The 27584-nt window shown below is 41.4% G+C and overlaps 1 protein-coding gene across 1 annotated transcript in view; it reads right to left on the minus strand.

The window, feature by feature from the left end:
- The window catches only part of Cubn (cubilin), a 225852-nt gene that overhangs the window by 122214 nt on the left and 76054 nt on the right, over nt 1-27584 (minus strand). The window contains 1 exon segment of the mRNA XM_052729218.1: nt 16457-16607. Within this exon segment, the coding sequence (XP_052585178.1) occupies nt 16457-16607 (151 nt within the window).

Genomic DNA, 27584 nt, shown 5'->3' on the forward strand with positions numbered 1-27584 from the left:
CATCACTGTGCACTGGGATGATATGAGATTCTTGACTCCAGTGTGACTTTGGAAGCTGAAGTTACAGCCTTGTAGATCCACAGTACCCTCTCCTACAATTCAAGACCAATAATAAACAAGGTGTGTTTAATAATACAAGTAAAATACTGTTTTTAAGTGTATCATATTATGCTCCCATCAATAGTGAGTGAGAGTGTGTGTGTGTGTCTTTGAAGAAAATAAAGATGCAGAGATGTGCTAGCTGAGCTCCCAGCTCCTTCTCTCAAAGAGCTTTCTCATTTGGGTTGTTTATTTGATAAAATGGTTATCAAGAACCCTAGCGTGTAAACACATGGCTTCGTACACTTGTAATTTAGGAAAAGGCTGCATGTTTGAACATAGCACAGGCCCCAGTGAGGCTCCAACTCAGGAAGAACCAATTTCTAAAGTAAGTAGACTATGAATGGTGCCCTCTAGAGTTTTTATACTTTTTTTGGTTTTGTGATTTGTTTTTTAATTATTTTGAGACAGGGTCTCATTACGTATTCTTGGCTAGCCTGGAACTCACTATGTAGACCAGGCTAGCCTCATAAACATCTGTCTGCTTCTCAGAGTGCTGGGATCAAAGGTGTTCCCCCTAAACCCGACCCTTAAACGGTCTTAATACCAACAAGAATGAATGGATGATCATATCACAGTCTGTTGGTTTGGTGACTTTGGGTCTGGGACTTGAAGCTGTAGGAAGGGGTTAGAAAGGGAATGCTGAAGAAGAAAAATGTCATGACAACCGACAATTATCTGGACGGAAATAACACAGGAGGTGATTTCAGACTACCAATACCCTCTGTGTGGTCATGCCGCACTTGTGGTCAAATGAATAACAAAATCTAGAAGAAATAGGGAGGCTTTTAATAACTAGATATTTGTGACTGAAATAGATGAAAGCTGACTTAGAAAAGGCATTCCAGGGCTCTACATGGAGAAGCTGACAAAATGACAAAAAATTCAACCACTGAGGGAACAAGAGCATGATAAATCAAAACTTTTCAGAGTTGCAAATTGAGTAGAACAGTGATGTGGCTCCTTGCACCCGGTTTGTCAAAGGTTTTCACAGAGAGAGCAATATTTGTAACTTTAACTAGCATGTTAGGTCAAACACTTTCAGAAACAGTCTAGTATATGGGCGAAATGTGGATTGTGACATCAGACAAAGCGGGCTTCAATGGATGCTAGGACTAGGACGCTTGGTGGATGAGTAATTTACCATCCCTAATCTTCAGACCAGCTGCGTGAATGATAGTCCCTAACTCATGGAGTTGTTATACAGGTTAATAAAAGAGTCAAAACAAGGTTTTTGGAACAGTGTCTCTGCTTGTACTATGTATTATCTCCTAGCAAGAGTTTACTAGATATGAGAACACACTATAAAAACAAACAAACAAACAAACAAACAAACTTGGGGCTAGGAGTAATTATTGGCTAAAAATTCATTGTTCATTAAGTTATATGGTTTTAAAAACTGCTTATATGTACATGGTAGTGCAGTTTTTAAAATGCTTTTTTAAAGCACATGACAACATGAGGCAGGCAAGAACAGTATTCAAGGCTCACTTTAGAGATGATCTCTGAGTCCAGGTCACTTAGTGAACTACTTCAGGGAAAATTCTCAGTTATCCTGACACCCTGCCCCCAGATCCCTAGTCCAGTGCTGGTCCCGTTAAGCCCCTCGGCCAGGCCAGCCTGACGATGCTGTAGTGCTGTCATGGCTGCATTGGACACTACCCTCCTGGCTGCTCTGGTCACTAACTAAACAGAGAATTACCACAGCAACCTAGATAAAGGAAGTGGAGCAAAATCTTTTCATCGACGTTGAGGCTAATCTGCCACTGTCTAGTATGTTAATGTCACAGCTACCAGCTGAACTGGACTACAATAGTGCTTTGAAGCGACTCACATGTTTTTCCAGTTTTAAACAGCTGATCTTTAGAAAACCTTTACCAGCGACTGATAATCTATTTGATTTTCTTTTCCTCCAAATCCTAGTCATCAGCTGAAAGGAAGCATTTACCTTATCAGCAGGAAGCACACTGCTCTACAGGGCTCTGAACAAGGAAAAGTTGAAAGCTGTTGCTTAGTCTGTTTATTTTGATACATAATTAAAAATTTTGTTCATGAAATAACTCACCTAATACTATTTTTTTGTTTTGTCTAAAACAAGCTATGAATTTTTAAATTGCAGCACAAAGTACAGTAAGGATCTCTTATGAGTATTCTGTCTTTAAGCCAATTATGATCAGAGGCACAGAGTTTCAGGTCACCCTCTTATGCCCCAGGATCACTCAAATTGTCATCACTTCACGTTTGGTGTCTTCCTAACACTATAATCCAGAAGCCAATTCGTCAGGAGAGGTGCCAGTATGGAATAAATATGACCAAAGCCCACTAATACTGGAGGAAAAGGAACTGGGAAGGCAGCTTCCAGGGTACTCTCATTCTCTGTTCTCTACTTCCTGAGGGTCACGCCTGAGAAGTCAGCATCTGATGGTACAAAGCTCGAGAGCTGGAGTATAGTAAAAACAACTACAATACAAACAAACGTTAAACACAACAAAATGAGAAGGCTCACAAACTCAACTAGATATTTATTTATAATTCAATAGTCTTTCTGTGACCTAGAAATGCAAACTTTTGTTCTGTTATACCTTGAAATGGGCTCAGTGGTCAGGTCAATTTACTTCTACCACATAAAAGGCCTCAGTGTGCCTCTGCCTGTAATTGGCTGTCTCACCTCTGGTTTGTTTTATTGAAGCTGATTTTATTTCAAGCACACAAACACAAAGACTCGAAGGCAGAGCCTCCATAGAAGAGCCTTGTTTTATTCTCTGTACTGAAATTTAAAAATTCACAGCTTATGTCAGATACAACAGAAACAATATTAGGAGAGTTCTGTTATGAATGCAACTTTCAGTTATCTTTAAAAGCAAGCAAGTTTAGTAACAGCCAGAAAGAACAGGAAGGAAGAGCTGGAGAGGACTGAGGAAGACTAGGGAGTGGGGTTCCACTCTTGGCCAGGGAGGTTCGATGGGGATTAACAATGAAAAGCTGGGAATTTAGGGAAGGTCCAAACCATGACAAGGTAAACTATTTCCTGGTTCTTATGTTTTACTTCATTCCATAATCATCTTAGCTTGTGCTCTCGTTCCCACAGATAAATGCTAACCCACACATATTCCCTAGAAATTAATCTGCAAATTCTAAAGTTGAGGTCAGTAGTCTTGACAAATTTGGGAGACTGCCTTTGCCTGTGACTTCAAAGGCAAGAAATGTGAGATTTTCCCAAGGAAAAGGAGGAAACAGGAAGACAGAAACAAGGGAGCAGACAAAGCCAGAGAGGAGAGTTGTCCAAAGTCATGGAACAGAGCATCCTGGAGTAGGTAGAGTCATTTCCCAGATTCATGTCCACCAGGAACCTGAGATTGTGACAGGCAGGTCTTTGCAATGTTATCACAACGAGGAGAGGCTACTAGATTAGGGTGAAGCTGAAATCTAACACAACTGAGGTCCTCACAAGAAGAAAGAAAGTGAATCCAACACCAAGAGGAGGCAGAAGTTGAGGTCATAGCTGCTATAAGCCACAAAAACCAAGAATTTCCATCAGACAACAGAAGCTTGGTGAGGACGTAGGATTGATTCTTCCCCGGGGTACCGTTTTCGTGGGATGATCTTGTCAATACCCTGAGTTTAGATTTGTGCCTTCTAGAGCAAAGCAATAAATTCCTGTTGTCTTAAGCCACCTGCCTTGGGTACTTTATTATAATAGCTTTATTAAGCTAGTACATTTCATTCTTTTGCTCATAAATGAGATGGCCAAACCCCCAGGCAGGCATGAGGCGGCAGCAGCTCCGGGTGTCACATGGAAAGGAGGGAGATGTGTACCTTCTCCTCCCTCATCTTGTACTGACTACTTCCTGTTTATCTTTTTGGATATTAGATGATGGCTAGACAAGGATGGGGTTAGGAACAGAAAAGATCTACCATTGAGGAAATCAGCGACAGGCACTGGGTCCAGCACCACATTAGGGGAAAGAAGGAGTTAAAACAATGTTGTGAAAAAAAAAAGATTTAAGAAGTCATTTAGGGTTGGAAAATTTCATCTTCCATGTGAACCTTACGCTTACCTTATCACCTTACTTTGTGATAATTTATTTTGACTGTTTTCTATATACCAGCCTCTATCTAGGATGTCCTAGACCTTAATATTGAAGTTCCTCATCTTAGTACACCAGTAAAAAAAATAAATCCAGACTGGCCATACTTTATATAGAATTTAATTTCCTGTACATAAAGGATAAACATCTTTCATTTTAACCCAGAGAAGCATATCCAGGCTCATTACCTTTTCATTGTGATGAACTGTACCCTTTCCTTCCAATCTACCCATTTCTATTTTGAATTTCTAGTCGGATTCAAAATGTTTTCCCAGTAGAAATTCTTTGCTTACAGTTCTCTAGGATAAATCAATCCACCGATTATACTCATTCTACCTATCTATCTATCATCATCTATCTTCTCTCTGTCTCTCAGATAGTTTTGAAATTATTTAAGATTTCTAAGCAAAGTGTAGTATAGAATATCTGTAAAGGAAATGGAATAAATTTCTTCCAAAATAAGCAGTCATGCATAAAGCAGATACTTCATAAAATCCTAGGAACAGGCAAAGATAGAGGAATCATACCCTCTTGCATTTGCAAGTCTAACATCCACACTTCTATTTTAAAGTATTCAAAACCTTCAATACTTCAATGTCATTATTTTAGACAACTTTTTTTGTAGGGAGAAGGTCAGGGAGTCTCCAGGGCTCCACCTCACCCCCTTCTCTCTAATTCTGCCTTTCACATTGCCCTCGATTCCCAAGCTTTGCTACACCGGGAGGTGTTCCACACCAGCAAATGCACAAAAACAGGCAGTGCCATGTTGATGGTGTTGATACTTATAGTTGAACTGAAATTCAACACGACTGTCCCCTAAGAGCAAAATTTGGAGACAGACATCCAGAAGGGGAAAGGCCATGAAAGACGGCAGCAGAGATTGTGGTTATAGGGACAGATGAGTCCAATATTGTTTTCTTTTAGTATTATATCCAGGGCTGTATGTAGTCAGCCAGCCAGCCAGCCTAGGTCCCTAAGTCAGCAGAATCCTCACAGGCTCCATACTCTATGCTGAGCCATCCAGTCCCTTCTGAAGACCGCTACCTTGTCAGGCTCACTGTCTCCTAACTCTTCTTTGTAAACTATTTTCTGTAACAAACTCTAGACAGCAGACCGGCTAATCCTGTGCTTTCTTCCAGATCGGTTCATTCCGTCGGTGTGTGGCGACTCCGACAGAACATTGTGTAAATGAATCAGGACACAACCGAAGCATAGCTCAGGGTTGAGGACATGCGTCGCAAGCATGAGTGTGATTGATACGCTGAAGAAAAGGAGACACTGTGTGGAAAGGGGGACAAACTTCAGCTATTTTGAGTTAGTCCTGTGCCTGACAGTGTGCTAAGACCTCACCACAGAACAGAACTCCCTATTTTTGTTGCTACTTGAACTGAAAGGCAAAAGGAAGAGTGTAATTTTGTGGGGAGCTCTTGAAACTATAACGTCACTTACATGGGAAAGATTCTACAAGTTTCTTTTAAAATGTTTATTATTGGAGAACTCATAAAATCAGCTACTGCAAGCTCTGGGCTTCTTTGTATCGCAGTGTGATGTCACTTTTTCACAATGAAACTTGTGGGAGAAACTGTTGATTTCAGACAGCAGGTAACTACTTAAAGCACAGACTTCGGTGTCAGACGCCAAAGATTTCTTTGTGCTGATCCCACCCTCTCCGGACTTCTGAATCTGAGCTGCTACTTCATTTCTTGAAGGTGCCTTTCTCAGTCATTTTCATCTACAATATGAGACGATATTGCTTCTTTCACAGAATTATTAGAAGGAGATAACATTTTAAAGTACCCAGTGCATTGAAATCATCATTTTTCTAAATAACACCAAGAGTAGTAATAAGTAAAATGCCAGCAAGGTTAGTGTGCTAAGGATGGAATCCTGTTATAATTCAGTTTTCACAGGCCAATGTAGCTTGTTTTGTCATAATTAATAACTTAAGATGGATTTACTGGCTAGAGAGATGGCTGTATAGGTAAAGATGGCAGCTAACATGGTGGACGGAGAGAGCTGACTCTCATAAGGTGACCTCTGACCTCCACATGCATACTAAGGTGTGCACCTACAGACTACACACATAAATAAAAGTAAATAAATAAATAAATATATGTTTAAAAATTCCTAAACATAGACTTAAAATTATTCTTAGGTAGTTAAACCTACATTGTTTAGCCTATTAGACGGGACAGAAAAGCATTAGAAACAAAATGTTTTTGTCTCACTCGTTACATATATACAGAGTACACAGTTCTACTAACTTCTTTAGTATGGTTTCTGTCCTACCCCAGAGACTCTCTTTATTTGGTGAGAGGAGGGGGACTAGTGGTAGTTTCTCTGAGCTCACAGTGGTATTTACGTAAAAGTAATGGGTAGACATGTAGATGGTTAAGAAATATGAATAAAAATGAATGCTCCATACTGAACAGAATAACTGTTACATGTGATTTTGGTCATTTGTGTTTGTTACAATATTTGAAATTGAAAAGAAATAACCTGGAGCTTCATTTTTCACATTGTGTAAAATACTGGAATCTCCCGGAAAGAATGTGCAATCGCTATCAGGGATGCTGTTGCTAGGAAACCAGAACACAAATAGAAGAATTGAGAAAACTCTCCCTTTGGCCCCAAATCAAGGAGTATTCTAAATTGTGCAATACGATTTTGGAAGGTCATGATTGTTTGAGGGTTTTTTTTTTTTTTTTTTTTCCATTTTATAACGGTTTGAAAGAGCAGCAGAGGAAACAGAGCTCAGACGTTTTCAAACAGTAGTGATGTGGGAATTGGGATATAAGGCACTAAAGGTTCTGGCTACAGACTCAGAGTCAACATTAGATGAAGGTCATTTTGTGTGTGTGTGTGTGTGTGTGTGTGTGTGTGTGTGTGTGTGTGTGTGTGTGTGTTTACTGCTGTTGTCAAGGAGGCAAATCAAAAACAGTCAGGATTTAGCTTTTCCACAAATTGTGAAAGATCTGCTCAAGTTTACCGTTACTTCTAATCACAGAACTCACCATGAAAACTCTTGAGCCTAAGGCAAAACAAGCTACAAAACTTTTTTTTGAGTAAATTATTCCAAAAGCAGGGTTATTGGTAAACAGATTTGTTTGTTTGCTTTTGAGACAAAATTGCTTTAATATTGCCCAAGCTAATCTCAAATCGTGAGCTCAAGTGAGTTCTTGCTCAGTCTCCTGAATATCTGTCTTGGTAAACAAAATTTTTAAATTAGCGTCATTCATTCAGAACTTGTTTTGAACCAAGATACAACTGAGAATTTGCCAAAAGAAACAACCAGCTATGGCATCATAATCAAAACTCGACTTTATTCCCTACTAAGGCTGTATTCATTTCTAATCTTCACCTCTAAAAATATTTTAGAGTATCACAAAGACTGAAGTCTAAAACATCAAAGTGGGCAAAATACAAACACACATTTATGTGTATAGTATGCATAGATCTGAGGGGAAATATAATGAGCCGCTAAATAACTACCTTTGGATGTCAACACAACTAGTCCATCTTCCTTTGCTTTTTCTTAAATCTCTATCCAAACCAAAGAGAATTTATTTCTCAGCACACTATAACCACAAAACAATGACAGGATTCCATCTCTTCTCTCATCTTTTCCAGTCACTTGTTTGAAGTTTTGGTGTGTGAGTGCGGTGTACCTTGATCAGAAGCGAGGACCCTTTAGAGAGAGAGGAGCATGTGTATTCTCACTTCTCTCTGTGTGATGTTATATTTGTCACAGCTTAGCAGGAAGTGGCACCGTGAAAGTAATTCCATCACCAACTGAGAGGAAGGGCTCCCCCAGAGGGGGTGATGCACAAGTTTTGCTGATTGGGATCTTTGCTGACCACAATTCATAAAATCACTTTCATTGCAAGCATCATGAATAAACGAGGCTCAAGACAGACACGAAAGAGTAGTCATGAGATAATTTAAAAGGTCCCAAAACAATGCTCAAATATGAAGACCTAAATATGATTTCCGAGCTATAGCTTTGAAGGAAGTATCAGGGAAAGAGAATGTGGCAGTTCTGTGTTAGAATTCATTCCAGTGCAGCCTGGGTCACCTCTAGCGTCTTTGTTAAGGACTCAGTAGATCATTAGCTCTCCTTGACCTTTTGCCTGTTTACTTTACAAATCTGTATCCCTCTCTTTCAATAGCCATGGTCCACACAGGTCCTGTCAGGTCCTCTCTGTCACCATTTCTGCAATTTCTCCAACTCTAATCTCCTTCCCTGACGTCTTCCACTCCCTGCATTTAAAACAATGGTAGTGGGCTGGGGAGAAAACTCAGGGGTTAAAATGCTTGCATGAGGACTGGATTTTGGACACCTAGAAACCCACATTAAGAAACCCAGATGGGCACAGCGGCCCACTTGTGTTTCTAGCCTCTGAAGGAAGAGACAGCCTCCCCAGAGCAAGCTGACTAGCAAAAGCAGACACATCAATGAGCTCTAGGTTTGATTGAGAGACCCTATGTCAATGAATAAGGTGAAAGAGCATGGAGGATTACTCCCAACATCAACCTCAGGCCTCGATAGCCATAGGCCTCCAGGACTATTCACATGGATAGTGATGCCTTCATATACATACACATGGAAAAAAATTAGTAATCACACAATTGCTGTTTAAACTGGCTGTCTGTCTTTCAAAGTTTCTTCCTTACTGAATTGTAAACACCTTGGGGACAAAGACTAATATGGTACTTCTTAGTTTAAAAGTCTTGGTCATAAAAAACAAAACAAAGCCGGGCGGTGGTGGCGCACGCCTTTAATTCCAGCACTCGGGAGGCAGAGCCAGGCGGATCTCTGTGAGTTCGAGGCCAGCCTGGGCTACCAAGTGAGTTCCAGGAAAAGACACAAAGCTACACAGAGAAACCCTGTCTCGAAAAACCAAAAAAAAAAAAAAAAAAACCAAAAAAAAACAAAAAAAACAAAACAAAACCATCATGTTCATGGTGCTGAATTCACCAATCAGCGACTTACTACATTATCTTTCTGCCTTGGACCCTTACCTAACTTTCACAGGCACACAGACAATGGCCCAAAGGACACTTCTTCCAATCATTCCACAGGATCCTGAATTCTGCATGCTCAAATTGGACCTCATATTTCCACAGACCTACAGTCTCCTTTCGGGGTTCCCTGTCTATGGTTGCTGGTGGCAACCAGATGATCTACCATGAGGACGCTGGACTAAGATCCGCTCTTCATTGCACAAACTCATAGGTATCTATCTAATCTGACATCATGTCTGCCTATCCCAGTTTCCACATACCTCCTAATTCACTGCTGCCTCAACTTTTGTGAAGGTTCTTTCCCCCTGTTTTATTATCATAGTGCCCCAACAGTCACTCTATCTCTATCTTTGTGTGCATTTCTGTATCCTCTTACCTATATTAATTTTTTAGTTTTACGTTTCATTTTTATGTGTATGGGTGTTTTGTCTGTTGGTATGTCTGTGTACCATGTACGTGCCTGACAGCTACATAGTCCAGAGGGCATTGGATCCACTGGAATTACAATTATAGATTGTCATGAGCTACCGTGAGGGTGCTGGGAACTGAACCCAAGTCCTCTGGAAGAGCAGCTAATGCTCTTAATTGCTGAGCCATTTTTTTCATAGACACCTTCAGGCTATTGTCTCTGTGTGCCTGTAAAAGCCCCACTATCCATATTATTACAAAATGTGCATCAGTGAACTCACTACATTTCCTTATACACCTACAGTCCTCGTGCTCAAAATAAAAATCCATTTCTGGCGATTAGGGTATACAATGCAGCAGAGCAACAGAGTGCTTGCCTAGCATGTTCAGAGTCTTGAGATCCACCCCTAGCAACAGGGGGAAAAAGTCCATCAATGCTCTTTATCCGGTGGCAGCAAAAACTATGTTTTTTTTTTTTTTTTTCCGCTTGTCTTTTATCAGTTGGATAGCCAGTTCTACCTTAATTTCTATCACATGCTTTGCTTAGTGTTTCTCAACCTTCTGTTTATTATCAGCCCCCTGTGGAGCCTTTCCTAATATTTTCTGATTTTTCATCCATGGCATTTAATACTGAGACATTCGAAATATCTTCTGGGTACTGCACGCCTGTGCTGGTAGGATGCTTGTTAGCTACACAGTTTAAAGAATTAGACTTCCTTCTTTTTAAAACGGGGATCATAGATGCTGTGTGCCATCCCTCTGCATCTACCTACAGAGCACAGCTAATTCACTCTGAGAAATGGACCACCCAGCATCCATGTTTGCAAGAAAAAAAAAGTAACAGAATCACAATAGTTAAGACTCGAGTGCTCCCAGAAGCCCAAGCTCACAATTCTAAGGCACAAAAACAAATAAAATGGTCAAACTAGAAGGAATTCCCCTGAAAGACCAACAGGAGCCAGAGGCGACTGACCAAGAGTTGGAATGAGGGTTGAAAGGAAGCATGGCCGACCCTGTGGAGGTTCCTGGCCAGCGTTGGCAATGTGAACTTTTGAGAAGCCCTTGGTGCGGGGGCTGAATGTCCAGTTAACCAACGAGGCATTATCTTTCAAATCCAGTCACTCATGGAGGGTGTTGAAAATATTTTAAAATGTTCTCCCAAACCAATTTCTGAAAACTCTGGGGTCCCAGAAATCTCATTAACAACTAAAAAGAAAGAGAATGGAGTGGCCCCATCCGAGAGGATGATGTCATCTATCTCGCCAAAGAAAAGGCCACACTTTCCTTTGTGGAAGTCCATGGTGACATCACCTCCTGCTCATATGCCACTTAGCTCTTTCCCTGCTGGCTCCCTAGCTGAAGTGCCTGCTGCCTTTGCAAATGTCACTCTCTGCTCACAAAGCTCCTTGACCTTGTTTGTATGCTGGGCTCCACTGCCAAGAGAGAGGAGGCCTCCTGAGCACAGGGGAAGGGAGGGGGGGCGAGTGCAGCTGCCTGGGAGCTCCTGTTCACACAACTTATGGAAAGTCCTATACACCCTTCAGCAGCCCAGACCGAGGCTCCCAGGATGGAATTCAGCTTCTGAACAATGCTGTCAATGCTGAATTCTGTGAACCGATTAGCCAGGCAGGGCGGCCGTGGCCGTTTCTTTATTTTTAGGGTGGGATTTTCTTTGAAGATCTGCATAAAGGCACTGCAGTGTGGGCTTTATTTTGCATCTACAGAGCCACTTTCAAAATGCACCCACAGAGAAAGCCCGATTGTAGATCCATTTTCTTAAAGTAAATAGAAGATTTGTGCTGTTGACAAAAAGGCATGCCGGGTAAATGGATTTATTTATTATTGAGCAAAATGAATGAAGTGTGTAGGGGTTCCTGAGCCACCTTGCTCAGGAAATGATGTCACTGTCAGTTCCGGGCTCTGCAAGCCTTGGCTGAGCTCTTATAGCACAATCTGGAAAGGAGCCAGTGGGAAAGGGGCTTTGTGGGATTTGATTCTGATGAAAAGAGGAGAGAGCTTTAGCATCCTGGCCAGGTGAGAAACAGATGCTTAGGGCCAGGTCAAGCTAGGACTCCTGAAGCCTCCACCGACTCTGGGCACAAGCCCAGAGGGACAATGCAGACACTTGTCATGGATTTTTGTCCGCTGATGTGTTATATGCATTCGTGCACACACAAACACATGTAAGTGTATCAGTATCGCAGGTGAAGACTGAGAGTCACATCCTGCAGGATGAATTCCAGTCAAGAATGGACAACACAAACCTGGGTAGCCCCAGAGATTATGTCGCCAGGTGACCATATAGCAATTACAGTGTGTGTGTGTGTGTGTGTGTGTGTGTGTGTGTGTGTGTGTGCGTGTGTACACCCTGGGATGCTCTCCTTGATGAATAAGGCCAGCACTTGCAGTGCTCGAAACATGCCCCTGTTGGTTAGTGATGCAGGACCATGTTTAGTTCGTAGTTTGTATTGTATCCTGCGTGTTAAGCCCCACAGTTTGTCATGCTTCTCCATCCTTGGGGATCCTACCCCAGACCTGTTTTTATGAAGTATAAAGGATTTGCATATTGTAAGACACTGTGGTCTCTCCAGTTTGAGTTTGTGCCTTATGGAGCCAGTTAGTGGTAGTCACTGCTCAGCTTTCTGGTCTCCTCTAGGGCTTCACCTTTTGACCTTGACTCTACTCACCTGTGACTTGTTAGAGCCACCTTCCTCCCCCTACTTCCTTGCATCACTGTGTCTTCTCTTCTCCAGTTTGGCCAGGTAGCACCTGCTTATTTTTCAGGTTTTAGTTCAGAGGTCGAAATTTTATAGAAGACTTGCCTGCCTGCCCGCCCAATCCTATCTCATCTCCTTCTGTGTTCCCTCAGCACTTACCAGATTTGATTGCACATGTTCATTTGCATGCCTAATGTCTTCCCTTTACTGGAATGGCTGTGGGATTTGGACCATTTCAGTGTGTGCACATAGATCTGTGTCCCTAGTCATAACATGGTGTCTGGTATGAAAACATTCCCGATACCCATGGCTTTAATAAAAAGAAGAATGACAGATGACAATTTTTGTCTTCAGGTTTTCTCTAATGGATAATCATGGTACCACGCCCAGGGAAAGCGTTCTGCCTGATGCTTACTCTGTTGACTCCTCCCTCAAGTCATCTCAAATTACATAGTTCAGATATAGAAAATAAGATATAGAAGTACGGCATGATAGTAATACGTGACATGAATTACTTTTGTATTGATTTAAACTGCTGGTGATCTCCTTGTCAAGTACCATTTATATATAGTGGGCAGTACAGAGTTAAAAAATTTTTTCAGTTTGGTCCTAACTAGTAACATACTGTTGCATAACTCTGGCTCTGAGTTGAGCAAATTTTCAGCAAATGGGGAAAAATTTTGCAATAGTAAACAGGAAAAGAGAATAGACAGAGGGTGTCTTTGACTCTCTTAAAAAAAGACAGATTCCAAATAGAAGTGAAAGAAAAATCTTGGCTCAAAAACAAAACCTCAGAGCTTTCAGCAGAGGACTTGGCACGTTGGCTAGAAGAACCCAAAGATACAGTAAGATGGGTAATGACCATCCCATCAAGCTCTTTAGGGTGGCCTTTAGGCAGTGTGGCTAGAGGGAGGGTGAGCAGCCTTTTGACTAAAGAGATCAGCTAGCAAAAGCAATGCCTACATCTCTTCTTTCTTCCATCCTGACTGCGAGGCTGCATCGCTTAGGAAGAGATTGAAAGGTAGCAATAGCCAAACACTGACCAATTGAATCCTATCTCTTGGGGCTTGGAACCCAGGCAGGGTTTTAAACTCCTAGGCAATTCCTATGTGCACCTAGGACTGAGGACCACATTCTGAGGCCTTTGGCCTAAGTCACTTCCTGAACTGAACTCTTGTGTGCCCAGGGGAGCTTTCTGCTCTTTAGATCTTTGAAACAGAAAGTTGTCTCCTTCAGGGATCCTTGCTGGTTAGGACAGTGTGTGATTTGAGCATCTTACAAGTGTTCTCCAGATTCTGGGGATACTGTCTTTCCACCATTTCATTTCACCAAGCTCAACACTGGTTTTGCCTTGCTCCTAAAACTGAGTTACATGGAATGGTAACATTACCATCCATAGGGAGGGTCTTGGAAACTCCAGTTAGTGTGCCCAACTACTCTATAGTTACAAGATCCCCGGTGAGGGCTGAGGATATAGCTCATCGTTAGAGTACTTGTCTGGCAGATGTGAGGCCCCAGCATTGCCAAATTAGATACAACCACAAGGAAACCCCTAGTTGTTCTGTGGATATGCACACCTGGCATACACTGCTTTCAAGAGTACCCCAGAAACTGACAGTCTGGGGTGCTGTGGGATGGTCTGTATGTCAAATGTGTTGCTGATTGGTCAATGAATAAATCACTGATTGGCAGTGGCCAGGCAGGAAGTATAGGCGGGACTAATAGAGAGGAGAATTGAGAGAACAGGAAGCTGGGTGAGAGAGACACTGCCAGCCGCCATGATGACAAGCCGCATGTGAAGATGCCGGTAAGCCACGAGCCATGTGGCAAGGTATAGATGAATAGAAATGGATTAATTTAAGCTGTAAGAACAGTTAGCAAGAAGTCTGCCACGGCCATACAGTTTGAAACCAATATAAGTCTCTGTGTTTACTTGGTCAGGTCTGAACGGTTGTGGGACTGGCGGGTGGCAGAGATTTGTCCTGACTGTGGGCCAGGCAGGAAAACTCTAGCTACACTGGGGCATGCTTCAAGATTTTTCTACCTGGTCTGTTTTTTCAGACCATCTCTAGATTACTTAGAACCACAATATTGCTGAACAGCAGAACACTGGAAATAGACTACACTGGGAAGAGAAATCAACCAAATCCTTTTATTAAGCCAATCAATAAAGTGACCACTGTAAGTTTAAACCTCACTTGATAAAGAAGAATACCCAGGAGGTCTACAAGATTAACCACTGTATCTCATTTACTTTGAGAATTCATAGTCCGTATTTCAAGCTACCAGTAGCCCTGTGGAATTACCACCAAATACTTAAATATGGAAAAGTCTACACTCACATTTTAACAAAAATATGCTCAACCCACAATACACAATATCATAGCACCTTAAGTTCTTGCAGATAGAGATAATTCTCACTTTCAAATGACTGAAAATTATAATCAATCAATAGAAAACATATTTTGAATTTTTAATGTCATATTCAACACTTTTCATTATTTTATAAAATAGGATTTATGTTAGATGATATTACCCAGCCGTAAGTTAACCGAAGTGTTTTGAGCATGTGTAAAGTAGGTTAGGCTAATAATAATAGTTAAGTTAGATACATGAAATGACAAGACATTTTCAATTTACAGTGGGTTCATTGGGATATAATTTCATCATAAATGGAAAGGGTTTCATCCTGATAAATAAGGGGTCTACAATTGGAAAGTTCTGTATGGCAGCTCTGAGATTTATATGGGTGGGCTGCAACACCAATAAATCTCATCTCAAATGCTCAGGTGCTTGCTGAAGTACCTCTGATACAAATTCCCCCCCTCTTCTTTCCTTCTCTCTCTGTGCATTTCTCTATTTGTTTTACATGTGTATGCTTATGTCAGGGATGTATACTGTGTGCACATGCAGGTAGAGGTCTGAGTACAATGGTGAGCACTGGTCCTTATGGATTTTCCACCTTCTGTTTGAGACAATGTCTCTACTCCCATTGATCTAGAACTCTGCCAAGTATGGCTAGGCCAGCTGCTCAGTGAAGTCCAATGTTCTGCTAACCCTCACATCCCATCTTGTCATCACAGATTATAAGAGCATGCTATTGCACTTGGCTTGGCTTGGGTTCAGGGATTTACCTAGATTCTCATACTTGTGAGACAAGTGCTTTACCAACTGGCACATCTCACCAGCCCTTTCAGGCATCTGCTAGATTTCTGGTATAGCATTGCAATTCTACCTCTCTTTGATTTCCTGAAATTCACCACGAGTCCTAACATCGTGGTTGAATAGTTAAGAACTACTGTTTGATGCTCTTTTGAAGTTGGATTATCCCAGCACAATAGCTCTTAAATCTTCATCACCAGGGAGATCAATTAAGACACTGTCCTGGGCCTACTTTCGTAGTTTCTGATCCAGTAGGTCTAGGGTAGGGCCTAAGAATTTGTACTTCTGAAAAGTTCCTTGTGCTGCTACTGTTACTGGGGGCCACATTTTGAAAACCATTGCTCTGGCACCACCCACCTGTAGATTGATCCACAGGAGATTCAATTTTGAAGTCTCACATCTCTTGTTAATAATGACTTTTAGAGAAGTAATTATCTCCACCTACTCCTCAACTACCTGTTTGTAGGTGGGCTTCAGTATGTCCCTACTCCATTTAGCAGATACAAGACATAAGCCTGGATCTTGCATCCTTCTCAAACTACCTGCTGTTTCTCTCATCCCAGCATTTCCTTTCCCCTTTCGCTGACCTTTCTGACTCCTGTTCTTTATATCCTCCCAATCATTCTTTCTCTGATGAATGTCAAGGTGAGCCTTACATCTCTTTCTGGTCTACTACACCTGGGAGACTCCCATGCCACTTTGTAATGTGTCTATTCCAAGGCAGATTATCACATCACCTGCTCAGGCAGTTAACCTGAATCGCTTCCACTCTAACCATTTCTTCTCAGAACACTAGCAAAATTTAACTCCCCAAATTCCACAGATGTCTCATTAAGTCATCTTAAGCCTAGCTCTAGCTACTACTTTGCTTTTATTATTTGTTGATGCTACTGTTTCCAAGGATAGAACCGGCCAAATAACAATTATTAATACAACAGATACCAAAACGGGACTTACCATGAATGAACCACTGCATCCTAAATCCTTTGTCATGTGAAAGAATCGAATCTGTATAGAACAGTACATGAAGCTTGGAGCCTGTGGTGGCCCCTGATGGGGGGATATCTCTTCCACAGTATCGTCCTATCTTTTGTGGTCCATCATAGAGCTGAAATTAAAGAGAAATTTCACAAAGTAAAAACACTGCACATATTTTGTTGTTGTTGTTTTTGTTTCTTTGTTTCTTTTCAAGGAGAAGGACTAGCTTAGCTATATAGATGCACACTGGTTCTAAAGTTAAAGGTAAATCTGCTCTCATGGGATATTATAAGACTTAAAAATTAATTACATAGAGAGTGTTTGAGAGAAGGATTGGATTACTAAACTCAATAAATGTGAAAATTAAACCACTAATTTTGGTTTTATATTAACCTATCAAGTCCAAATTAAAAATCCAGAATAGGACACTAGGTTGATCTTGAATTAGCTGTGTAGCCAAAAATGAAACTTCTGATTCTCCTGAAAATATCTCTCCAAGTCTGGGATGACAGGTGTGCAGGACTAAGCTAGATTTACACAGTGCTGGAATCAAACCTAGGGCTTTGTGTGTGCCAGGCAAGCCCTGTACCAAGTAAACTACATCCCCAGCACCAAGTGAGCACTTTAACCAGCAGCAAAACATGTCAATGATGTACTATGTTTTCATTGTAGTTCTGCTGTTCACTGACAATGGCTTCTGATTTTTGGCGTCTAAATATCTGATACTTTAAAGGTTTCTGTTAAAATTTCCAATAAATATTCCAAAAAAGTACACTTTGTTGTTGTGTAATATTATTAAATTTCTTAGCAGAAAGTCTGTGCCAAACTAAAATCATACTAGCACTTTATAGACATGTTTTTATGCAAGTTTGTTAAATTTGACTGCTATTACATTTTTATTTTTTTCTTTTCTAAATATTCTACTTTTTTTCTTAAAAATAAATTTCTCATACAATATATTCTGATTGATATATCCCCTCCTTCATCTCCTCCCTTATCCTCCTCACCTTCCCACCCATCCAACTCCAAGCTTTTTCTTTCTCTCTTTAGAAAATAGGCCAATCATAAACAAGTGAACCAAATTAAAACAGACAAACAGGGAAAAAAGTACACGAGAAACACACACACACACACAACCCATAAAAACATAAAATTGGAAATGCTAATACTAAGAATGAAAAAGTGTGCTTTTGCAGTTATTGTCATGTGTTAGGTTGAGTATTGTAAGACTGAAGCTTTCAGGGATTTCCCCCTTGCGTGTCTAATGGACATTTACATTTCTTCCCTTGGAATCTTTCCGCTCAGGTCATTGCCCATCATTCCATGGACATATTTCTATAGCCTTTTTAATGTCTCATTTAATAACCATATCCTTATATAGAGAGAGATAGATAAACAGGCATCCAATTTAAAATAAGAAAACCCATTTTTTTCTCTTTTCACTTAGGAAAAAGAATGTCATCCTCAAAATGTCCCCTCCTCATGTGACAGGCCATTAGATTTCCCCTTCATCCCTGTGAAGTCCACATTCATCACTTTGTTTTAGTTACCCTTAGAACGAGCTGCATGTGATAACAAAATGGAACATATCTGAAAATATGCACATGGACTTCCCTGATTATTCTTGGTTGCTGTTTTTCTTTCCGCCCCCCTGAGTCTCTCTATGTATCTCTGGCTGTCCTGAAACTCATTCTGTAGACCAGGCTGGCCTTGAACTCAGAGGTCCACTTGCCTCTGCATCCTGGGTCCTGAGATTAAAGGCCGCCATGCCTGATTATTCTTATTCTTTCCAGGCTCTTTTCCCCTGTGGTGATTGGCCTGTTTCGTGTGCTGGCAAGCACCCTGTCACTGAGGTGTATCTTCAACCTTCCCTGGTTGCTTTTTCAGTGGCTGTACACTTGGTGCATCTGTGAGTACATGCGTAATATGGACTCAATGACTTTCAAATTGACGAAGTTACTTTTATTTACTAAAATGTGATATATGTGCTTTAAACACACTGACTCAGCTATAAAAACTTTATAGCCAAATTTTACGAAGTACTTCAGTGGAAGCTTTCCTAATATCAATGATTAGATGTGAATTTTTTTTTCACTTTTGAATGAATCATCTCCCTTTGGGTTTTTGCTTTATTTATTTGTTTGTTTGTTTGTTTGTTTATTTATTTATTTATTGGGACAGGGCCTTACTTTGTAGCCCAGGAAGGCTTGAAATTCACTATGCAGCCTAAGATGGCTTAAATTTGTAGCAATTCACCTGCCTCAGCTTCTTATGTGGTAGGTTTACAGGGGTGAGCCACCCACCTGGTGAAATCGTAGCTCTTCACTTGGCCTTCTATGCAGGCAGTCACATTGCCTGCCTTCCTAGTGATGAGCACAGCATCCTCTTACCCCTACTGATTGTGAATTTCCTTAGTGAACAGGCCATTCCTGGATTTCCTTTCCTTCATTGTTAAAAGCAGAGCATTATGAGGGTCGAATCCAGTACATATCCAGTGAATGGACACTTGAGTTTCTTCCACAAATGCATTTATTTTAAGGACTTAATCTCTACTACTACTTCTGTATAGTTAGATAAGAATTTGAATCATACAATTGTAAATATCAGTCTAATAATTTTCTACAGTAAAGGGTTTGAATCACTTTGTGGTCATTCTGTAGAGTGGGGACCTAGGTGTTGTCTTGTCCAAGCTCCTAATAAATCATGATTTCTGAATGTTGGTCCACCCCATCAAATTCTCAGCCAGTTGGTTATCATGTTTATTAGATGTGGGGAAAGTTTGCAGAGATTTAAAACCGGGCGTGGTGGCGCACGCCTTTAATCCCAGCACTCGGGAGGCAGAGCCAGGCGGATCTCTGTGAGTTCGAGGCCAGCCTGGACTACCAAGTGAGTCCCAGGAAAGGCGCAAAGCTACACAGAGAAACCCTGTCTCGAAAAACCAAAAAAAAAAAAAAAAAAAAAAAGAAAGAAAGAAAGAAAGAAAAAACAAACAAACAAACAAACAAACACAAGAAAATCAGAAAAGAAGAAACAAGAGCCAGATTCCTTCACCTCAAGTCCCAGGCTCTATCACCTTCTGCAAGCTGGAGGTGGGGGCAAGAGGAAGGCAGGCTGTACTGGGAGTGCTCCCAGGCTGCACTGAGAGTGCTCCTGAGTTCCTGTCTCATTGAAGAATATTTTTCTCAGTTTCAGAGTTTTCATCAATTTTTTTTTGCATGGTGTCTACTTTGAAACTAAATACAAAAATAAATACACTCTCTCCAAATATTAACATAATAGGCAAGTCTTTCAGCTTAGAGTCTTTAAACCCAAGAGATTCTAACTTTGGATTGTGGTTTAGTGACCAAAGCTGAAATTACTTCATCTATAACCTGCAAAACTCAAGGTAAGCACCTTTATGACCATTGCACCCTCAACCTGGTGAATTTTAGTTAAGCACTGGATAGCAGCAAGCTGAGGAACATACTGTGATTCCATACTGGGTCATTATATAGTATAATACACCACAGAGCATTGTTTTTCTCCATAGCTCAATGAAGTTAAGAGCTGTGACCTTTTACATGATGTGGAGGGTAATTTTTCTTCTTTCTAATGGGATTCTTTCACTAAAGAAGAAGCCCTAAATGCCAGACGCCAGTGGTCTGAAAATAGCACACCGTGAGTGGGACTGGGCCAGTAGGTGGCTAAGGAGGATGGGTTTGTGGAAACACTGATGAATGATAATTAAATGTCTTTATCCTCTGGGAAGAAGGGAAAGATACATTACAATAAATATCCGGTGGACATATTTGAAAATGCTTAAATAAAATGTCAGATAAATTAACAAACTAATTAGTGCACAACGATACTTCTATAATAGAGAGGGGGGAAACCCACCCCATGCCCTCAGTTTTATGTCTTTTTAAGATTTACATTTAATTAAATCACATTTTTTTTGTTTATATTCACACAGATGGCTAATGTCACCTCCACAATTCATCCCCGAGTAAACTCACCACACAGAAAGTAACAGTCATTTTTCAAAGAACACAAATACCAGTCACCATGGAAACCAGCTGGTGTCTTGCCACTCTTGATTCTGTTTTCAGTGCAAAATGTCAACCACAGGACATTCCACTTGTGACTCATAGCCACGACCAGAAAACTTGCTGGTTTGGACCTGGTAAAACCATGATTTCTTCTGCTTTTAGCGAGCCCGAGATCTACGCCACAGAACCACCAAAATGTTCTAAGTGAGCTCATTTAAAAGAAACTAAAAACTGCGGAGGAGATTTTTCTCACCTTGAATATGAGTCCTAGTTTGTGTCCCTGACGGCCTTTGAATACTTGAAATGATTCTCACTTTGTCACCTTGGCCATCAAACACATCTCAAATGTGAGATTGTGTATCTACTTCTGTGTTCAATCTTGTCAATTTTTCTCTTAGAACACAACTCATGTATAATGTTTGTGGTTCAAGTCTCCCTCACCTCCACTCCAACACAAAAATCTCAGCCCTTCTCGGGACACACAGAGAAGGGGGAATCCCTTGGCCAGGCCACACTTCCCAGCATGCTGGGCTACTGGGTTACTTACCCTGTGTGGTTGAAAATCTGTGCAAACAGGGAGAGTATTAGTGCATTCAGACTCTAGTTACAATATGAAACGATCCATGGGCCCCTCTCAATATTAAGGGGCACAAAAGCCGACGATATAGAATTGAAGACATACAGAGCATGTCAACATCTGAGGGAGATAGTCCAATTATTGTGATGCTAAGGCTTCTTTTTTTTTTTTTTTTTTTTGGTTTTTCGAGACTTTTCTCTGTGTAGCTTTGCGCCTTTCCTGGGACTCACTTGGTAGTCCAGGCTGGCCTCGAACTCACAGAGATCCGCCTGGCTCTGCCTCCCGAGTGCTGGGATTAAAGGCGTGCGCCACCACCGCCCGGCTTATGCTAAGGCTTCTTAAAGTTTTATTTATTTATGATTAGTGTCTCTGTGTGTGTGTGTGTGTGTGTGTGTGTGTGTGTGTGTGTGTGTATGATATGTGTGCATGAGTGCAGGCATGCAAGTGGAACACCATGCATGTGGAGGTCAGAGAAAACTTTTGAAACCCTTTTTCTGTTCCCGTCGAGTGGGTCCCGGGAATTGAACTCAGCTCACCAGGTAGTCACAGCTAGTAATTTTTACCTGCTGAGCCATCCCACTGGCCTACTAAGATAGCTTGTTTTTTTTTTCTTCAATTTGTATTATTGTCTGTGTATACGTGTGAGTGGTGTTTGTATGGGATCCTGTGTGTGGATGCATGTCTGGAGGTCAGAGACAGTGGTGAGGAATTAATCCTCCCCTCCACCATGGTACCTAGGGATCAAGTTCAAGTTGCCACCCTTATAGAGGCAAGTGCCTTCATTGCTGAACCATCTCACTGGCCCTGAAGATTAAAGAACCTTGGCTTTCAGGCATGGTGGCACATGCCTTTAAGCCCAGTACTTGGGAGGCAGAGGTAGGTGGATCTCTATGAGTTTAAGGACAGCTTTGTCTATATAGTGAGTTCTAGGCCAGCCAGGGCTATGTAAAGAGAACCTGTCTTAAAAGAAACCAGCCAACCAACAAACAAAAAAGTCCCTTGGCTTTGTGGACACTTTCACTGGAAATCAGGTTCTAAGTGAGCAGAGCCTCATGCAACATGCTCTGACCACAGCAGGCCCTCTTTTCACTAACTCCAAGAACTCTCAAGAACATGTTCTTCAAGACCCTTGGTTTTCGAGGGTCTCCTCTCTGAGTTGCTTTAGGATGCTGTTTTGTGACTTTGGGAACTTGTGACTACAGTGGATGAAAGTGGTAAATGAATGTCTGCCACACAGAGTAGATGACTGGATGGACATTTTCCTAAGTCTTTTAGAATGGGAATGTGGCAACCAAAGCAGTCCTTTCTACTTCAGATCAGCACAGAATTCATTCTTTATGGATTCTTTTTTCTTTCCTTTTTACTTTTTCTTTCCTGGTCCTGAAGCTCAAACCCAGCATCTTGCCAATGAGAGGCACACGCTGTACCACCAAGCCACAACCACAACCAGAAAGTATTATTTTCTTGAAGTGTGTCTAGAAGCAAACCTCACTTTTCTCTATTGTAGAAGATTCATTTTAAGACAGAAAAGGCAAATTAAGCATTTTTCATATGATACCATTAAGATTGGCATAAACTTGGGAAAATTTAGTCCCATCTTATTATATATAAATCTTGTAACTTCCAAGGAAAATTGCTTCAGATCTGAACATGTAACTGAAATAATTTATCTGCTGAGAAGAATAATTTTCAGATATAGCAGATTCCCCTTTCTTTATATAAAGGGAGACTCTAGTCAGGGCCAGCTCATTCAACTCCTGAGAAGGAGTTCTTAGATGGGCTTTTGAAGTGATGTGCAATTGATGGAAGCAGTCAAATCTCTTCCTTGTCAGGACATCCACAGTCAACATGGTCAGTCAGGCGTAGTCTCGCTATAGGAACTTCGCTTAGCACACAGTCATGAGGAAATTACTTAACTTCTTGAATCTAAACTTCCTTTATGAATGTATACACTTGGTATCATATAGTTCCTACAGCTTTGTGACAAATGAGAAAACTACATGGTAACAAGGCCTGACATGTAGAGTATGCTTGAAATGTCCTTCAACTTTTGGTCAGACATAAAGGGAACAAAATTAGGGGGTTTTTTCTTAAAAGAAACCACCCAAAAGTAGCTTTGTGAAATGAAATATGAGTCTAGACAGCTGAGGCTGACTCATGGTTAGCCCTTAGAATCGTCACTGGCTGAGAAGACAGGGAAGAAATGAATCAAGCCTGGAAATGGATAACCCTTTCTTGCATCCTGTTACTATGGCAACCTCGGGTTGAGTGGCCACTGCAGCCATCCCTGCCATTCTGGGTGTAGAGCCAGCTGCAGATCACCCTGTGTGTGGTCAAGGAGGTGAAGGGTGTGTGCAGGGGTGGAAGAAGTCTGGTCCATCATAGCAGGGGATGGCCCAACAAGAAAGAGGACATCAGAAGCTGCTGAGGCTAGCATGATGAGGTGAGAAGGGGCCAGGCATGCTGAAGCGAAAGGTCCTTCTTTCAGTGACCTTTCTCCTATCTACCTGCAGTTCCTGCTGGCCCTGGAGCACAAGAGGACCACAGCTGCTGAATTCTTGAAGCACTTGTTCACCCTCTTCCAACCCCCTCTCCCCTCCCCCCTCAAAAAAACAACTGTAGCATGCCTGTGGCATTGACTCATTATTTTTCCAATTTTGAGGATGAATCCAGGGTGTTGTGCTGGCTGGGAAAGTACTCCCGCTCTGAGCTGTATCCCATATCTGAAGCAAAAGAGTAATCCTCATGGATGTTGTTAAGTTTTGCACACATTATCTTAGCAAACACGGGACCTTTGGAGGTTGCTTTAAACTTAAAGGATTTTGATATGTTTCCTTTGGCCAAAGGAAAATCACAGAGTGGGATACAAAAGTTGTCATTATGAACAGAAAAAACCCAGGGTGGGTGGGGGATATATCACTGAGCTGCAGAAGGTAAATTAGGCAAATGTTGAAGAAGGCTGGTAGTGCAGGGTGCACTCAAGACTGCTCCACCGTGGCTCTTTGGAGTCTCAATGCCTCTCCTCAGTAAACCTGCAGCTACTCACTCACAGTGCACTGGCATCTGAGGCTTACACACATCTCCTCACTGCAGGAAAAGCCATGCTGCCATGTGCTGTCAGGGTGGGGCAGGAAATGTGAACTACCCATCTAAAGTCAATGATTACTCATAATGCCAGGCTTTGCATGCGAGCTAGAGACCAGCAGAATACCACATTCCGAGTTATTTTGTATCACTTTGAATTAGAGGTTTATCTGAAATCCAGATGGCTTAGTGGCTGGTCTGTGGGCTGGCTGGTCTCCACCTACTCTTACTGCATTTATAGTTTCAAGTCTTGCTTTCTACGGATCACTTACATCAGAAGCCACAAAGGTTGATTTCGGTTCTTTTGTTGTGTTTTTTGTTTGCTTTGTTTTATTTTTTTTCAATTAGTGTATAACCATGGATGCAGGCTAATGCTTAACTACAAAGATGTGCATCTCACAATTTAGAAAAGTGAAAATTTGAAGGACAAATGTCTCACAGCAGGCTGCACTGTGGTAATGGAATGAGCACACATAACAGCTAAGTCCCATAGGAAAATGTCATAATAAGGTATAACACATGAGATAATCTACGAATATTGAAATAAAATAAACATCAAAAGAGAACAGGAAATAAAACCACTAAATATTATTAGTAGTGGTGCAATTTGATTTTTTGTTTCTTCTAGGCTTTTCTATGTTTTCTCAGTCTCCTGCAATGACTGTGTATTCTTTTATGATTAGATAAATCTATTTTTAATGCATTATTTTGGGGGAACTATTGACATCATAATAGAAGTATGTCTTGGTAATGTTTTCCCTATGCTATAATTCCACACTCCTCTAGGTTGTCAGACACCCATCTGGCCCACTAAAAATATTCTGCTATTTCCATATCTCTTTTCTGCACTCAGGATCAAACATCAACACTGCTGTCCTAAAACGGTGTTACGGAAAGCAATCTGTTCCAGCATTATCTTCCAATCATTTTTGTCCTGAGTTTTCCCTTTTTCATGGTAACTAACTTTTTATTATTAATTAATGTAAGTCTTCCTTACAAATTAGTAGCCCACGGGCTAAAGATCTTCTATAAATACTGGGTTTTATAGCAACTGATGGAGCAGTGAGTGCCTAGTTCCCTCCCCAGGGGGAAGGGGGAGGCTTTGAAAGCCAATAATACTCTCCTGTGAATATATAAACAGTTAATTTCATAAGCTGCCGCCTTCCTTCTGCCAATTGTCTTGCCATAGTGAAACACTAAATGCTCTAAAAATGTATTAATGTGTCTTCTAAAAGTCTCTGCATCTGCTGCAAATGGAGTCTGGGACAGAGCAAAGTCTAGTTGATAGAAAAACATGAAATCATAGAGCCTCGAGCCCTAGAGACCTCAAGTGCTTGCACCTGTCTCTTCCCCCGAGTCACCACAGCAGAAAAAGTAAGCCTGTTAAATAAGATCTGAAATTAAAATGTCATTACATGTTTTTAACACAAGAAAAGAAAGCAGAGGGGAACTATGGAGGGGGTCCTGCAAGATAGGTTAAAATGGATATGAAAATGTAGTGATTATTCTGCATGCCAACTAAAAATGCTAATGTATGTATGCACACATGCACGTGTTTATGTATGTATATATGTATGTATGTATGTATATTTGTATGTATGCATGTATTATAATACCCATAATGCTGCAATTGGAAATCTTACTCATTTTTAAAAGTAAACCAAAATCCACAACTGGGATTCACAATATCGAAAACTTAGCCTTGTGACCAGCACCTTCCTACCCATTCAGTAGTGAGTGTGCCTTCAGACATGGTCCTACTCGTACAGTGTGCCTGCAGGCCTGGTAGCAGATGTCGCTGTGCTTTTCTGTCTTTGGCTGGAGTGTAGGGAAAAAAAGGCAAGGACATAGCAGGAAAGAACTGTAGTGGGAAATGATTTCAAGCTGTGAGCACGTAAAAAGATTTTTAAGTGGCTTAAAGGTAGTTCATGAAATTGATAGGTTTGGTTCTTATTCATCCGTATCCCCTGCTTCAAATCTGAGAGGATCTGGAGAGCAGAAGCCATTGCACTTTTGAACCCAAGGGCAGGCTGTCTTTTGAGGCCTGGTGCCTCTGCATCAAGTACAGCAAATTCATCACTTGAAAATTCATCGTGAGGATGGCCAGAAGAGAGCAGCTCTTTTCCCCTCTCCCTAAACACGGGGGTTTATGTAGCAGTCTGGCCTTAAACGGATCCTCGTGCCTTAGCCTCTGGAGTGCTAGGATGATAGGTGTATGCCACCAGACACCATTCCCTACCTGAAAAGAATTTGGATCACATTAAAATAAAGATCTCTTAAATCGTTAAAAATAAAAAAAAATCACATTTTACCCAGACAACTTAGGAGTCAACATGCTGTGCACGATGCATCTGGGATTGCTTTATGACATACGAGAGTTCAACTTCATTGCTGTGCTTCTCAAAGCTCTGCTTGGAGATTAACCCATAAGAGTGCTGGAGGCTCACAGCTGGTGTCAAGAAAACACCCGAATGACTGGCATACAGCTTCTCTTTACACTTGCTTTTGAGTGGCAGGTGGCCTAGTACTTCTCTGAGCTATCAGCAGACTGCTAACGTCCTAGAAGCGGACTTCCTCTCAAGGACAGTTCTAGGAAGTATGACTCATCTGCTCAGGAAGTGTGCAAGGAGGAGCCCTCCAGATCAAAGAGAGTCAGACCCATGGCTGCTCACACAGAATCTCCTTGGCTTCTGCTTTGCTCTAACCAGGAAGTGAGATTTTTTTATTACCAGGCTGCTCAGATTTAGACAGAGGAGGCCTGTGGCCTTTGTAAGAAGGCTGAGAGGCAGAGGGAGGGAGCCCTGGTCTCCACACATGGGGACAGTGTGAGTCCAACTCCGTTAATCATAGTTAGGAAAACTGTCTTGCGGACTACAACCCGTGGGGTGGGTGGGTATGTAAGTAGTTAGGTGTGCAGGGTGTTTTCAAGAGCATGTGGGTCTCAGTCCACGTATGTGCTGGTGTGTGGAGGCCAGAGACCAACATTGGTGCTTCAATTGCTCTTATATTGTGAGACAAAGTTTCTCCCCAGTTTAACTAGTTTGGCTGGCCAGATCCAAGGACCCTCCTGTTTCCACACCCCTAACCCCAGGCCTGGAATTACAGAGAGGTGAGGTGTGATGTCACGCTCAGCTTTCTGTAGCAGAATCTGAACTCACGCTTGTGTGACAAGCACTTTAGTAACTGAAACAACTCCTCAGGTCTCAAATATAGTTTTTTACTTAGTGCAAAAGGCTCCAGAAAGGCAACAGTATTCTGTGAGATTCTGCTCATGCTAGACTAACAATACACGGTTCATGGGCATGCATTCTCTACCAGGCGCTATTCTAGGTTAAAATGCCTAACATCTCTGGGATGAAGACAGTATTGTAGTCTTTACTGTGGAGCTCTACAAGTTGAGATGTGTGCAGAATCATGA

The sequence above is a fragment of the Peromyscus californicus genome, unplaced genomic scaffold (assembly GCF_007827085.1).
Source record: "Peromyscus californicus insignis strain IS unplaced genomic scaffold, ASM782708v3 Scaffold_8__1_contigs__length_139910024, whole genome shotgun sequence".
NCBI classification, from domain to species: domain Eukaryota; kingdom Metazoa; phylum Chordata; class Mammalia; order Rodentia; family Cricetidae; genus Peromyscus; species Peromyscus californicus.